This window comes from Strigops habroptila, chromosome 7 (assembly GCF_004027225.2).
Source record: "Strigops habroptila isolate Jane chromosome 7, bStrHab1.2.pri, whole genome shotgun sequence".
NCBI classification, from domain to species: domain Eukaryota; kingdom Metazoa; phylum Chordata; class Aves; order Psittaciformes; family Psittacidae; genus Strigops; species Strigops habroptila.
Window position 1 is genome coordinate 61,641,861 of NC_044283.2, and position 16,365 is coordinate 61,658,225.

General features: G+C 36.9%; 1 protein-coding gene across 4 annotated transcripts in view; it reads left to right on the forward strand.

The window, feature by feature from the left end:
• The window catches only part of LRBA (LPS responsive beige-like anchor protein), a 395,208-nt gene that overhangs the window by 344,824 nt on the left and 34,019 nt on the right, over positions 1–16,365 (forward strand). For 3 of the 4 annotated variants that reach the window (XM_030491547.1, XM_030491549.1, XM_030491548.1), the window contains 3 exons: positions 7,391–7,480; positions 10,773–10,965; positions 13,673–13,735. In XM_030491547.1, the coding sequence (XP_030347407.1) occupies positions 7,391–7,480; positions 10,773–10,965; positions 13,673–13,735 (346 nt within the window). The remainder of the gene's footprint in view (positions 1–7,390; positions 7,481–10,772; positions 10,966–13,672; positions 13,736–16,365) is intronic. The other variant, XM_030491551.1, reaches the window with a different exon arrangement.

Here is a 16,365-nt window from a genome sequence, read left to right on the forward strand (position 1 = left end):
AGACCTCTTTTTCTAGTTCTAGTTTTTTTATCTGCTTCTTTCCAGTAGCCAAAGATTTAGGTGTTTTGAATGAGCACATCAGTGCTCCAGACAGAGATACTGTTTGAAATTATCCATGAACCCAGTGCCTCTGAACATTATTGAGTGACATTTGTTTCTGTTGGTTGTGTCTGCTCTGACTAACTGGTTTCTTTCAGATTGGCAGCTGGGATTATGCTGCAGTAGACGGACAGCTGCATGAACTGGAGATTGCAGCCAGGCCGTGCTGTGCCTCTGCCCAATACGCCTGGAATGTATATATTCAGACTAGAGTAACTTGCATGGCCCTGAGGGGGATCTATTTGTATTCTCACAAGCTGTGATTACTTCCTGTTTTACTTTAATGACTGCCATGTAATTGTCATACTGATTTGTCTGGACAAAAAGACTTAATTTTAATTTATTCTCACAGAAAATTTCTAATGTAGTTTAAGAGCTGGGTTAGTGTCTTTGTTTTCAAAGGTGTGGTGGAAGGTATCCTACGCCATGCTCCCTTCTACGCTTTTCAGTGATTCATGCATTGAATCACAAATAGCTTTGAGGAAAAAAAAAATCTCGTGTAGGGTAACTTCTCCCCCCCTCCAGGTATCTTTAGTAGTTTGAACTTAATAAATAACAAGTGGTTAGACTAGTAAGCAACTTCCAAACAGACAACTGTGGTATTTTGAACAGACAGAAGGAACTGAAGTTAAGGGGGAAAGGAGGTGGGATATTATACAACAGATGTGTTTCTTGCAAGAAAGCTGTAAGGAAGGAATTAAAAAACCCTTATGTTTCATTTATATGTGATGGCTTTCATTTGTACGTATATATATTTATACAAATATATGTATTTCAAATATATATATTTTTATGTTGTTTTGTATAATGAGGCATACTCAGATTCGTTACATATATCCCTAATGCACCACAGCGAGCTAAAGTGCACTTTTTACTTCATATCAATGTGCTAGCGTACTCTAATGATGCCCTCCCCTTGGCCCCCCCCGCAGGTTGTTGACAGTATTTCTGCCCTGTTTCAGCTCTGAACCAATAAACCTGTGTTGCTGGAGTTGAAGTAATAACTGCATTAGTGGACTGCAACAGTCATCTTTTACACTCTGCTTGGTTAACAGAGGGTATATCACAAGCATTTTTAGTCATGTGTAATGATACCTAAAGAACAGTATGCAACTCTTGATCTTGTATCTTTTCTTTAGCCTTTCTTCTCTCATCATTCTCTTCCTTGTAATTTATTAGATTTCAAAGCTAGTGTAGGTAATTTTCTTTAAACCAGTACATTAAGCGAATAGAGCAATTATAAAAGAAAAAAATTGAAATTATTCAGTATAAAAGGGTTGATTTGTGAAGTTGAAATAAGAGAAGGATTTTTCTGATTTGGCATGAAGAGATTCGGTTGCTCATCTTATTTAGAACAGTGGCTGGGAGTGTGTGAATTTATGATACTAGCATTTAAGCACTTTATTTTTTCCCTGGGTCAAGTGTAGTGCAATATCCTTAGGGCAGTTGTACAGTCAGCAAGCATATACATTGCCTGTATCAGAAAAGCATTTTGCCCATTTTTCACAATCTCGATCTAACAGGGATTGTTATGAAACCCGGGGAGATGGTACTACAAAGAGCTTCTCTGCTTCTTTTCTATAATCTTTAGTGTGTTTTCAGCAATTTTATCTAATTGTTATGAATCATGCTTCTTCTCCAGCTAGTGTTACCTGTGTTTCTGTAGTCCGTGAGGAATTTAACTAAAAATCTTACCGTAGGACTCTAAGTGACTGTCTGGTCAGAAGAGGTTTTCTGATCACTTGTTACCAGAGCTTGATTTTAATCACTGTCCCATGGGGAAAGGAGCTAGTCAGTTGGCTGCTAAGCCATTCAACTTCTGTTGAATGGCTTTCTGAGGGGAAACCTGTCAAATAGTCTGTGTTCTCTGGTGCTGTAAAGCAACATCTGGGTGGAAGGAAAGGGAAAACAAGCAATCATAATTGCATATTGCTCAAGCCAATAGAAATCACTGAGGAACATGTGTGTAAACCTTTTTGAATATTGAAAAGTTAGGTAGGAACGGCAGAGAGCCAAAGTAATTATTTTTGCAAGGGCTCTTATTTTCTGGACATAAATACCGGGTAGAAACATGGAGGATGAACCCAAAACATTTTCTGTCCCTAACATGTATGCTGGAAGAATATGTATTACAGTGCATGATGTTATTTCACCTGGCTTTTGAAATGTTTGGCAATTAAATCTTACAGATTTGAGAAAAAACTGGAAATACTTTAGTGTAGATCTGTAAAGGCACATTGACTGAAAGTAGCCTCCTTGTAACGAATGGTGAGGTTGTATGTTGTCGTGCATTCAGACAGAGGCATGTGTTTTAACATGGGTATGCCCTGCCTTAGACTTCTCAGACATTTTTGTCTGAGCAGGCATGATGAAAGCAACTCTAAGCTAGTCTCTTTAAGGGTCTTTAAATCTAGAGTTAAACGGTGTATGTCTTGCCTTTTAACTGTATGGGCCTTTATTTCAGGATCTGAGTTCAAAACTAAAGACCGTTTCATTCTTTCTCTGTGACACTCACTGCAGTTCCCCCTCCACCCACCCTCCCTCATATTTAATTTTATAGTTCTTTCAGACATAAACATGAAAAAAAAGCAATTTTGACTTAGTTTCTGAGTGTTGCTGCAAAGAAAAGTAACAAACATCTGTTTTTACCTTAACTGCATCCATATGTTCAACCTCCCCATCACCCTCCTTCCCAAAAAATTTACAGCCGTATTTGGTGGGTACTGCATACTGTTGAATTAACTTTCTTCACAGTTAGACTAGATGGTAAGTTCAGAGACTGAAAATACCCATACTTAGCAGTGGCCAGAAACTACATTATATCTAAGCCAAGTTTTCAAGTTTTTTACTCTTCCTCTTTTAATTTACTTCCCTATTCCCCTTCTCCCCTTCCTACCCTACAAGAAAAGAGGAGATTATCCAGGTTATTGTGGTAATCGGATAAAAGCTAAATTTTCTTACGGCTTTCATACTTATAAATTAATTAACATTCAAAATACCATGTTTATCATGTAAGTATGATTCGAGATGTATACTGTGTGGATTATTGAAAAGGGTTAGTTCGCTTGTTTAATTTTATTACTTCTTGTTGTAGCATCTGGAAGAATTCTGACCTTAGAAAAGTTTTGTTTTAGTAGAGGATTAACAGGAAGAAAGCTATTTTACTGAGATACTTGAGAAGCAGTGAAACAAAATGTTGAATGATGTTATCTTTTACTTTGTGGTAGGCAGCATGCTTTCACAGATAAGAGTTTGTGGAACTAAAGATGTCTTTCAAAGAAAGATTATTCCTTTCCAGTTATATAGTGCCTTTAATAGATGTGAAACTACTTGTGAGAATTTCCTATATATTTCTACCTACAATAATCTAAATGGTTGTATGCTCCAGAGGGATTCAGCAATGTGAGAACACATGCCCTTCCTCTGCCACTAGAAGAAGCTGTCTTAGTAACACCGACTAATGCTAGTAATACATTTTTCAAGAGAAAAGTTAGAAGCTGTACTATAATTTATTAGAAAGTTGATGACTTTTTGATGGTCATTTTACTGTATATTCTCAGGTAAGTGGTAGGTCCTTTTCTTCAAAGGAGATATTAATTATCTCTGTGAGGAAAAGATTCCCTGCTCCTAGCTGATTTTCTTTGACAGGTCGAACAAAAGTCTGAGTGACATCTGGTGGCTACAATGCCCTGTATTTCTCTTTCCATTGTTATGTAAATGGAGAGACTGGGAATTGATTCTAGCTTCAACATCACATGTTTTTGCTGACAGAGGGAGGTCATCTTGCATCCTTCTGTATGCGATCCTTCTGACTGAGACATCATCAGAACATCAAGTTGACATTTGGATTGACTTTGAGTACAATCTGGGAAAAGGAAGAAATCATTTGGGGTCACTAGTACACTGTCTTGGCCATAATTAAGAAATGTTGAAGCTTAATAAAGAAATTTTTACATTTTTTTCTTGGTAATTAAAAGGAATGCGAAAGGTTTTTATGCTGAAGTCTAGCCACTATGTCTAGAAATAGTTGTCCGAGTAGTTTTTTTTACTCAACAGTTTTTCAAATTTCTTTTGGATCTCTGAAGACGTCAGTAAAGAGGACATACAATATCTGTGCTTTTACTCTGTGTACTTTTGATGTTTTATGAAACTTTGTTACTTGTGGTAGGACATGATCTGAATATATATTTTTCGTGGTTCTGTTGACTAAAAGGAGAACACTGTGACAGGGAAATATTGGAATCCTGAAAATGCAGGCTGTCATATTTTTGGAAGGACCAGATGGAACCTAGTGAGTCCAAAAGACTTGTTTGTGACAGAACTGTTAAATCCCAAACTCAAGCTAGATCGTAAACGTGGATGTGGAAACTGTCTGTTAAAGACTGTAAACACAGAATTTGTGGTCCTCTAAGGCAGGTTTTGGCAAAATCGTTGTCCCATTGGTCAGCAGTTTCACCAGTTCTGGCAGAACACTACTTGAAAATGGGCAGTGACTTTCTACTTGCGGGTTGAGTAGAATATTTTATACTTCTTTTTAACATCCCACAGGGATGCTCTTCTGCACTGAAGGTGGGTGGGAGACAATAGCTGTTCTCCTGCTGCTGTTGTGTGGTCTAGGAAAGTGATTATGATAAGCATCATGTATGTGAGTAAGCAGTGGAATCACAACTGTGTCTCTTCCAGTTTTTATGTTGCTAGAAGGTAGTGAGTTCCTCTGAGATCTGGACTGTGGTAAACAGCATTGTGACTGCTGATCTTTCATTGATTAAAACATTATAACATATCACTTTTGTTCTACATCAGTTTGGGGTCTTGTGCTGAATGTATTTGAAGTATTTGAAATGCTCTGCATCAACATGAGTTACCTTGTGTTTAATTTTCCCTTTCTTAGTACTGGCACTATGTAAGAGAGTATTGTTTCTAGAAGTAGCATTGGGAATTAAAGGACATATCAGATTTAATGGGTAGAACAAAATTCTGACTCTCTTTAAATGCTAGACATGGGCTGTTTGGGAATGGAAGTTATTATATTGATCAAAAGTCAATACACTAGGAAGTTAACCAATCTGAAGCTTATTATTTCCTCATTTTATCTACTCTGTTTCCAGCTCTAAAAGAAATGCCTGGAAGTTGTGCTTCAAGAATATTTCATTCATTTTGTACAATATATCAGATATATGTTTTATAGGAAATAAATAGTAGATCCTGTAGACTGTAGATTTGCCCTAAAGTTTTTAACAAGCACAGAATAACGGACATCCAGGACTGTCTGCATTCTGCTCCTTCTGTGTTCTTCTGGTTCTACCCTCAATCCAACACAGAATTCCCATTTGTTAGTAAAAATGTTCTGCTCAATCTGCAGGTAAATGTAAGCAAATCTTTTTAATCTGGATGTTTTGGAGCTAACAGCGTTTTATGGAGAGGGCAAAGCTGCTGACCAATATGCTGTTGCTTTGTTAATGCCTAATGTCTTAAGGGACCTCAAATTCTATGCCCTTGTGATTCCCTTGATATCTCGAGTCATAAAAACCCAGATTTGAATTTTAATGTAGCATGTCTCATCACTAGGAAGAGGACTCTGATGGTCTTACTGAGCTTTAGTGTTTCACAAATCTGATTTTGCTGTTCCTCAGAAAGTGCTTGTTAAATCAACTTGTGTTTGTATGTCCAATTTCACCCAGCTTTTTGATAAACTTATTCACCAGTTCTTTGAAGATGAAGTTGCTTCCCAGAGTGGGCAAGAATGTTAGAATCTGTCCATAGAGTAATTGCAATTCCTCTTCTGGTGAGTTCAGATATTTCGAAAGCTCTGCCAAATGGGTCAAGTGTTTCAGATGGCATGTTTTCTATCACAGAATGGTTATTTTTGATGATTGTAAGGCATCAGGTGCATTCGACTTTCGGTTTTGTTATTTCTGTAAGAGGAGAAAATTGTGCGTCCTAGTAATAGTCTTTATTATTATCTAAAAATAGTTATTTGTAAGAATAAGTTCAGCATAAGTGTTATTCTGTTGTCTCAAAAATTTTAATGGGTGGCTAAAATAGAACAGGAAATATAAGTGTAAGGAGTCTCAAGGTATGTTGAACCATGAAAAAGGATAATCTCTGATAGCAAAACAAGTTTCTAGTAGCTAAAAAGTGGCTAGTGGTTTTGTGTTTTAGCATTCAAGCTTGAAGGACCTGATTTTCAGGACTTCTTTTGAATGTGGGACTTGCTAATGCCTCACCTTAGGTGCTCAGCATCACTAGATACTTTGCGAATGTAGGGCTCAGTGCACCATGTAACAGAGAAACTAAAGTATCAGCCCAAATGCAATCTGTTAGCCCACAGCAAATGCAAGGTAATTCTATTTACTTTAGCTCACAATGAAAGAGATTTAATCTAAGATGAATGATTTAAGATGGTTTTTTATTTATTTTTTTTTTTTTATTATTAGCCTGTTTCTGTGGATAGTGCAGGGCTGGCTGACAAGAAATAACTTGTTGAATTTTGGCTACTTGATTTTATCTTTAAGCCAGTGGGCAATAGGTGGCAACATGGAAAATTAGTTGGACATGCCTAGGCAAGAGATAGAAGTTCCCACATTTCAGAATCATTATTTTTAAGAAATCGCTGAGCATGAGATAGTAGTTTCATGTATGTCTTATGAAGAAAGTGATAAAGCATGTTGCTGAAGATACAGAGAAACTTTTTTAAAAAGTTTGTTGCAATATATCATTATCAATATATATATTATATATCATGTTCTCCTTTAGCTGCATGTGTAATTTAGTTTTGCTGTTGGTACTTCAATAGATCCTAAAGTTGTTTGCTCATTTTGAATAAACATGAAAATAAGAAAACAGCTCGGTATTGCTTTCATTGTAGTTATTGCTGTAAAACTACGCAATAGAGTTTAAATAGAAAACAGAACACGTAATACCTATAGAAATTTTTAAAAAGTTAACTTTTGTTTCTGAGTTATGATAGAAACAGGGTAGGCCAGTGTTAGAAAGGAAAAATGGAGCCAATAAAGAGGGTTTCTGATTATAATAGCTTGTTTCTGTTTAATATCATTGAGCAGGATGAGGTTTTGCAGAGTTTCTCATGGAAATAGCATCCACAGTACTAAAATGATTACCTCATTCTTAGTACCAGTGCCAAGCACTTAGCCCCACAGTGAACACACGGGGTTGATTTTCAACATGAAACAAGCCAGAAGTGTGGAATGACATTTTCAGGTGACAGTTATGGTTCTATTCCCTGTAATTAGCACCTCTTAACATGCAAACCTGCCTGTGCCTTTTCCAGGCTGTTGAAGCTCAAATACGAAGTTTTGGACAGACCCCTTCACAACTGCTCATAGAACCACATCCTCCAAGAAGTTCTGCCATGCAGGTGGTAAGTACCACGTTAACTCTTTGTGACCTGCTATTTTGTTCACTTCTTTTGCTATCTTAAAGTTACAGAACTGGTCACTTTGCTTTGCTTTTTTGTGGTCATGGAATTATGTTATTTAAAACAGCAGATGAGTTATGATTTTGTGTGACTGGGAGTGTATGCAGTGCTTAACTATTTATTTATTGCTGAAAGGATTGTATTGATTTCTAGTACAGACCTTTTTTGTCAGTGTAATCTAAGAACACTTCATCAGTTGATTTTGTTAATACCATACCTGCACAGGTGAGAGCCAGTCATCATGGAGACAATTTAGCTAATCTTTGGCAGATTCCCCAAGAAGCATGGATTTAGGAGGTGGAACTTCCTTGTCTTTTCCCTCAGGCATAGGTTTTCCCCTAAAACCAGGGTTACTAGGAATTCATGAGCTGAAACTTACATAGCAAAGAATGTGACTAAATGTGTTTTGCAGTAAAGCTAGGGTAATAAAATCCAGGCAGTGAGCATTAACATGCTTTCCCTTTTACCTCTACTTGTGTCTAATATAATTTTATTATACAAACTATTATTTTATTGCTGATTACTTTCCATATCATGTTGTGTGCTGTCCTTGGGTCTAAAATATCACTTGTGTTGTCATAGATCCAGAACCAAGCATGTTAAGTGATACTCCAACAAGTGGAGCAAATGGTCTGCTAATACACAAGTTTTTCAAAAGGTTACATTCTCTTATTGTTAAGATTAACATTTTACACTGAAATATAAGAAAAGACATTTTATTCTTGTGTGTTCTGTAAGACATATGTCCTGCTCAAGCAGACTAAGGTTATTAGATTAAAAACATATCTGAAGTGCAAAAGGTTTTAGAAAAATTACACACAAACCTGAAATGTTTCCAAAGGAGCTTACAAGCCTTGTGATGCAGATGTCTAAGAAACGTAAACTTTCTGGTCAAATTGAGCTACTAGCCTTTCTCAAATGTGTCATGTGTTGTACCTGAGACTTGCTCAGCTGACTGTCCCTCATCTCCACCACCCTTTCTGCAGCCTGTACATGCTGCACTTGACAGCTGTGCTCCTGCCCTGGGATGCCATGCACTGGATGGACAGAGCCGATTGTGCTGATTTGTGATCTGCTGGCCCATTGCATCTCCCACATAATGTCTCAGGGCTGCAGACCACCACAGTGACTTGTGTGGGCTGTCCACGGGGCTCTCTCTTTCAGAAGAGCCTTGTTAACAGGGATATTGGGGAGCCCAAGTGCCCTCATTATACATGCTATATGTGTATCTATCTGTCATGGTGCCATGCACTAGGCACTTGCTCTAATTTAGAGGGATTTGTTTCAGGAAGAGGAGGAAATTGAGAGGTTGATTGTTGATATGTTTGTCAGACCCATTGTAATACAAATAAATTTGATGCCAGGAAGCAGTTTGTGTGGTTTTATCATAATATTTTTCATGGCGCTGAATTAGTAAAGATTTAGTATGTAATGGAAGAAGTTAAATTCTATGAAGTTAGCTGTTTCTAACTCCTATGTTGCTGGGGGGTTGAGGTGCTGCACACCTCAGGAAAAAAACCCCTTAGTTCTCCACTTGCTTTGACCAGTTTTGTGGTTATTAATACATGTTTTTATAATAGCACTATATTAAGTGGTTTTAAAAGTACTATTCGTGGAGCTGAAATACAGTAAGGATTTTTTTCCTGTCACAATTTTGAATTATTTCTAGTTGTATTATTTACTGAGTTTTCTGGTTTTGCGTCTGTGTGCATTTGTGCACGTATGCATGAATACAGCCAAATTCAAAGCTACCACGTGCTGTGTTAAGTGCACGAGCCATAATATACGCCAGGTGTAGTAATTAGCAGTCACACGAAGGCTGCCTATTTGTCTGGTTTTGCTGCTGTTGCTGTATCCCCTTGTGTTTTCAACCATCAGATAGCTGAATTTAATTGAGGCCACATCAGATGAGGCATTACTGACACCTTTAATTGAATGAGCATCCAGGGAGGATTAACTCATAATATTGATTGGCTTTTAGCCACTTGCTCAGAAGGGTGTCTGGGTAGCTTATTAGTTGCTTTTATTTACACCTTTATGCAAAGACTGTAAATAGGAATTCATAGAGCAATATGTTTTTCTAAGTACTCTTAATAACTTTTTAAAAAGGAGTGATAAAAATGCAAATGTATTTAATTTTTTTATTAGTTCTGTATAAATATACATTAAATGTATGCACTTACATACACATATATGTAATGAAATATTGCAGGTGGAAAATAGCTAAGACACTTCATTAGTGTTCTAATTCAGTTATTAGAAAATTACAAATACTAAAGCAATATGGCTACTGGTGACTAGGATGGTTGTATTTCTACATCTCAATGGAGTTCTTATTTTTAGGTATGCCACACTATCACAAACCCATTAAGTTTTGCGTTTCCTCCTTATATTTGATGTCCAGAGCTACGGTCCTCAATATTTTGTTTCGACATTTGAAGTATTATTAGTATAGCTTAGTTAAAAAGTTGTTAAACTTTTCAACTTACTAAATTAGAAAACTAAAACTTAAAAATATTATGTTGAAAATGAGAGTCTGGATTCATTCCCTCCCTTTAGTATTTCTGGAAACAACGCAGGATAGTGTCTGTAATCACGTCCACTTTATCTTCTTTACAACTGCATTTAATTATGTTTGTCCTCTGAAACACATTTGCAGTAAAGTCTTCTACTTTGCATTCATAAATCTTATTTTTGTACACCAGAAATATATACAAAACATATATCTAGTGTATGTGTGTATCTGTTTATTTTAATGTGCTTTCATGTTCTCATCTGGCTTGTAAAGAATTGCAGTCTGCCAATTTAATGCAACTTGAGACAATCTCTGGGAGCAGGAATTTCTTTTGCTCACTTTTTTTTTTGTGTGTGTTCTCTCCTAGTTTGGCATTGCTTTCCTTGACATACTATCTCTGCAGATATGAAGGAAAATTCTTTTGGCAGAGATAGGTGATTGGAAACTCTTGTTTTAATCTGCTGTGATCTGTAGCAAAGCTTGCATATAGACACTCTATGCTCCACAAGGCTCTCAGAGTAATAGTGTACATGAAGGTTTTTCTGCTGAAACTCTTGTTTCCACAAGCCCTCCCACTATCATTGCATTTGCTTTTCACTGCAGCTGCTGTTGGACCCTGTGTATTTTAATCCAATCTTCCTTCTCTTGTCCTGTCTTCTCTTCTCCTCCCCATGTTTTCTTTTCCCATGTATTTGGGTTCTTGTTGTGTGCACTCAACAGTATCTCCTCCTGCAGAGTCCATTGATGTTCACAGACCAAGCTCAACAGGACGTTATCATGGTTCTAAAGTTCCCATCCAACTCCCCTGTCACTCATGTAGCAGCCAACACCCAGCCTGGTCTGGCCACTCCTGCTGTGATCACAGTTACTGCAAATAGGCTATTTGCTGTAAACAAGTGGCATAATCTTCCTGGTAAGTAAATTAAAGTAAGTAGCCTAAGAAACCACTGCCATCAAGCAGTATTTCTGTTCAGTCAGCTTCCAGATTTGCTGCAGAACTGTTTTAAATTTAACACTTCAGGACCAAGTCCAGTTCATTGACATAGCATGCTCTTCACATGCGGACTTAGTTTCTTCTTAAAAAGGTAATCTGAACTATTGTGTAGTAAAATCTGTAGCACACAGAAGGTTTGTAACAACAATATATTGCTTTCCAGGCCATCAGGCACTATGCAAGAAGAGAAAAACTGTATATCACTCTGTGATCATGATAAAGTCATACTCTTCTTCTTTTATTTGTTTTTCACTCAGATGGAAGCCTGAACCATATCACGTCAAAGACAAATTTTAAAGCATGTAGAACTTGTCTGAAATCTTTTCTGCTATCTTTTTCTAGTTGATTATGAACACCATATTCTGATGTTAAAGCCACATTCTAATGAGACTTAGAAGATAAAAGATATGGGGAAGTCTGTATGTTCTGTAACTTAAACATCCCAAAGTTATTAGGTGCTTATGTATTTGTAAATATTAAAGAAAAACAACATATCTGTTTGCATAGCAACCAATCAAATCACCTGTCCTTTAAAAATGTGCTAAGACTTGAGAACATTATAATTTTGTTTTCAATTCTAATGTGCTCTAATCTTAAAGACATTCATCCTTCTTTCCTCCTTTCCCTATGACACTGTGAGGCCCAAGCCGTGAAAGGTAGTTTATTTCAGTGCTATGCAGTAAATCTGGTCAAAGGCTTTTTAAGAAAGGGAAAAAAGAGCTTCTACTGAAATAACTTAACTAGAAGGCGTTTGCACCAGAGTAATACCCACATCACTGAAATACCTACTAAGAAATCTGGACCTGTGGTCCTTGACTACATTTTGAAAAAAGCCAGATGACTCCCACACTTTTTCCTAATTCTTACAAATTACCTCTCAACTTTGTACAAATAGAAACATCTATGTATCAATTCACTCACCCAAGAAATGCTTGAAAAGAAAGGGGGGAAGGTAGACTTGTCTAGATAATAAGTTGTGAGCAAGAACTATGTACAAGGCTCTTGATGTTTGTTTGAAAGGAGGATGACAATACCCTCTCATACCTTGGATATGTGATGTTGGGTATATAATATTCAAGGCTTTTAAAAAATAGTCTTTGTGGACATACAACAGTCATGGGAAAAGAAGAAGTTCTAAAGTAGTGGGAGTTGATTTTGACTTCGTTGTAAGTCTGCTGGTGAAGTCTGTGAGCAAGCAACCAATTGTTGAGTGTAGTAATCAACTGGTTTGAGTTGAACAAACCTTCAGATTTTGGTTTTTTCCTCACATACTGAGAACAGTAAGCTTTGCTTGGAGTCACTTTTTTCATTTAGACGCAGTTTACACTTGTCTTTAAAAAAAGGCTCAAGAAAACCTGTAATTCAAAACAAACAAAAGGCAACCAAACAGAAATAAAACCCAATAAAAACCCACCTCAAGCCACTTCTTTGAAAGCACACTGATCAGCTGCAGGCTGTTAATAGAGTATTGTGCTTAAGATATCTGGGTGTGGACTCTTGAGACTAGTCTTCACTATTTTTGCCTTCAAGTTTTATACCAAAGTGGTTTCTGCTAGGATTAGGGGGCAGATATCATTACATACTCCGTATGTCCTCGTGAGAGCTTAGCATTGTCTTTACTAATGAGGCATCATGATAAAAAAGTTAAGTTGCCAAGTTGTCACTGATATGTAACTATATATCTCATTCCTGCTTTTGTGTATGAGTTTGGTGGCTTTACTAATACCTAATGGCACTGGTACCCAACAGGGTACCTCCATTTTGTCATTTTTTTTTTTCTGTTAGTGTTTCAATGCAGCATAACTTCGACTTCCCAATTACTTATGAAACCCTTCTATTGATAATGATTTTTATGTTAAGCTACAGATGGTAAGATAGAAAAAATCACAGGTTAAGTGTTCATCCATTATTTTTGTTCCACTTTAAGAATGTCTTGTGGGCTGTTGGGGGAGGAGAGTTTGTTTGCTTGCATGTTTGATTTCAGTGAGGCTGTGGGGAAAAAAAAAGGGCCTTTTTTTAAAACTGCAGGAAAAATTCAGGAGGTAGGCATTTCACTGGTATGCCAGTTGCCCAGATGAAATGTAGGTTGGCAGAATTATGTATTAACTTCTATGCAAAATTGCAAATAAATGCGTTTGGGTGATGGATGAATCCTGAAATACTGGATGACTATGAGATTTCCCTGTCTGCATCATAAACTGACTTTAAAAAAAAAATAATGTCCTTTGTGCTTCACTTGTTCAAAGCAGAGCCTTAAAAAGTAAAGAGGGAAATAGTATTTGCTACAGTCAGCAGATGGTTGTCACATTTTGCTTTCAGTGCTCTTTACCACTTAATTTTGTTTTGTTGTGACAGGAGAGGTTCCCAGTAAAGCATCTGCTAGAGCTTATGGCTGAGGACCAAAGCTGCTGCTGATGGCATACATTCAGAATAGCACTAATCTAAAATAAATGTTTAATAAGCAGGCCACAAAAGCACCTGAAATTTTGGTGGGTTTTTTTCATTCATTTGATGCAGCAGAATCTCAAATAGTTAAAAAAAGGATGTAGCTTTGATTTATAAAATGTATGTGGCTTCATGTATTAAAAAAATGCAAAGTTTTAAAATCTTCTTTCCTAAATTCCAGCTCATCAAGGTGCTGTACAAGACCAGCCTTACCAGCTGCCAGTGGAAATCGATCCTCTCATAGGTCTGTCACTTCCTTCTCTCTTTGCGATTCATTAAGCTCTGTATGGTGGCCCTGAAGTGTAGATTACGGTTGTTTTTCACTTGCTGGTTGCTGGGAATGGAATTTTCCTGATAAACCATTTGCATGCAAATTGGAATGCAATGAGCTGTGGCTATGCTGGTATTTCATCAACTCCCCCTCGTTGGTTTGCCTAATTTGAACAGGCCTAGGACGCGTGTCAGTGAAAATTAATATGGATGCTGTAATAATGTGTGATTGAGAATGTGCATGAAGTACTGTCAGGATAATATTGGATCTTTTCATCACTCAGACTTGTTGATGAGCAGGAGCGAGGCACGTTATGATGAATTGGTGCACTGGTAATGTGATGGAGCTCCTTCGCTGAGGAAATTTTCATAATAACAGTGGGGTTCTTAACTGCGCCGTGTTGTGAAAAATAAAACCATGGTGCCAGGGTTTCATCATTAAAGGAGATCAATCCTTTCTTCATAGACCTGCTGTTCAGGCTGAGGGGATTAATGTGTAATTGCAAAGTGGTTTCAAAGTTGAAATATATTGCCCACTCTGTTTTAGTATTCAGATATTAGTATTCATTTTTCAAGGGTATTGCATCTTTTGATCAGCATCACTAGTTAAATTTGTGTATGTTTTTCTTATATTAAAAAGGGGTGGAGGAATGTCTCTTATTTAATGACTCAGTGTAATAGATTCAATTCATGACTTTTTATTATAGAGGTTTATTAGTTTATATAGAGCTCATTTTTCCATTAGCATGGTTAGTTTGGTCAGTTCTTTCATTAGAGATCCAACTTTGGGGAGTGCCTACTTGGACAATAATTCAGGAGCCTGTAGCATGGCAAATGGCAAATTCAAACAACCTAACCCCAAAATACAATCTAGCTGTAGGACAGTTCACAGGAGCAAAGAAGACAGGATTCCTCCTGCCCCCAGTTCTACTGGACTTCAAACTCAGCTCTGGTTTTAAAACTGTCCATTTCAGGATGGTCATTTAAGTCAAAAATAGGTGAAGTGGCCAATTATAGAAGCACGAAAAAAATGAGAGCAAAACCAAACTTGCCTGGGTAGGTTAGATTGACAGGTCTGTCAGCTAGTGAGAATTTCAAAACGAATATGCATATCACAGTGGGGACTGCATTGTACTGGTCTGTAGATACGGACTGTTGCTGTGTAGCCATTTTGCTGGGTAAGCCCTATGATAATTAAATCAGGAAATGTGTGGGCATATTAAACCATTTTATAGAGCTGATAAAAGGTTTTCCCAAAGTTTCTAAAATCAATTTCCATTTGAATAATGCAATATTAATAATTTATAGTGAGGAGGACATATGCTGTAATTCTCCTTTCCTTCCTGAAATAGATTTTATCCAAAAAATGTTTGGAGAAGGAAATGTGTATTCTGCTTTAAAACTTGCTATCAAGTCGATCTTAGAAATATAAACATCACAGCAAAAAAAAAAAAAACTAAAACAAAACACCACAACCAAGATTGCATTGGGCCATCTGATGATTTTTCTACACATTGTCAAGGATTTTAAAATTATAACTCCATTTTCAGACTTGCCTTTAATTTAGAAAATACTTTGACTTTTGTTTGGTATAAACACCTTTAAAATTAATGTTCACAGTTCTGAAAAATAGTTTAATATTCTCTTTGTACAATAGATCTTGAATCAGCCTTGTGATTACAGTGGACATAGATTAAAAGGTTTAAGGCTTTCTTTGTCACTGTTAAGTAGCATCATTGGGTATAAGCAAGTAATTATGTAGATAATATTAAAGGTTTTTAATTGTGGCTAGACGCATTTACGAAAAAATGGCACCTAAGAGGACCACAAAATTACACTTTTATGGTTATAGCAGGAATCTTGTTGCTGTCCTAGTCATACAGAGAGATTCCTGCTGTCCTAATTTTCCAGTTGCACAGGAAGATGTAAACCAGCAGTGTCTAATATGGCATTGATTCTAGACCTATTTTTGAGGTGAAGTTTTTTGAAGGTCTTATCCACACTGAATGTATCAATCTGCATGTTTTTGGGGGCATTATTTGCCATTATTTCATCATACAGAACACTTCACTGTGCATATATAGTTCATTGTTGTTATTCTTTAAGTGGTCCCAGCAGAAGTCAAGGCCCTATTATGTGTTACCTGCAGAGGAAGTGTCAATACCTTGCTAAATTATTTGCTACCCATATGGACAAGACAGTATCAACATTCTAAATATAGTGAAAGCATAAATAAATAAAGGATTTGATACAGAGTAAATGGAATAGGCTCAAGGCTTAGGGGATAGCTAGCCTGTGAGAATGGAAAGAAGTTAAATAACAAAGAGTAAAGAAGAGCTCAAGACCAGGACACAAAGGTCCAGGGGACCACCGGGAATGGAAGTAATGGTGTTCTGAGTGTTTGGAAGACAAACCCAGGCAAACCTACCTGCCTGTTATAGGAGTCAGGTTCTCTCAGCACATCAAAAGTTCTTCCTACAGTGTGGGATTTTCATGATACATATCTATAGGAAACCACGTATCTGTATGCACCCACATCAATTAATAAGGACAAAGTATAATATGAAAAATGTGTTCAGTAATTGATTCCTGTCCATTCTGTGG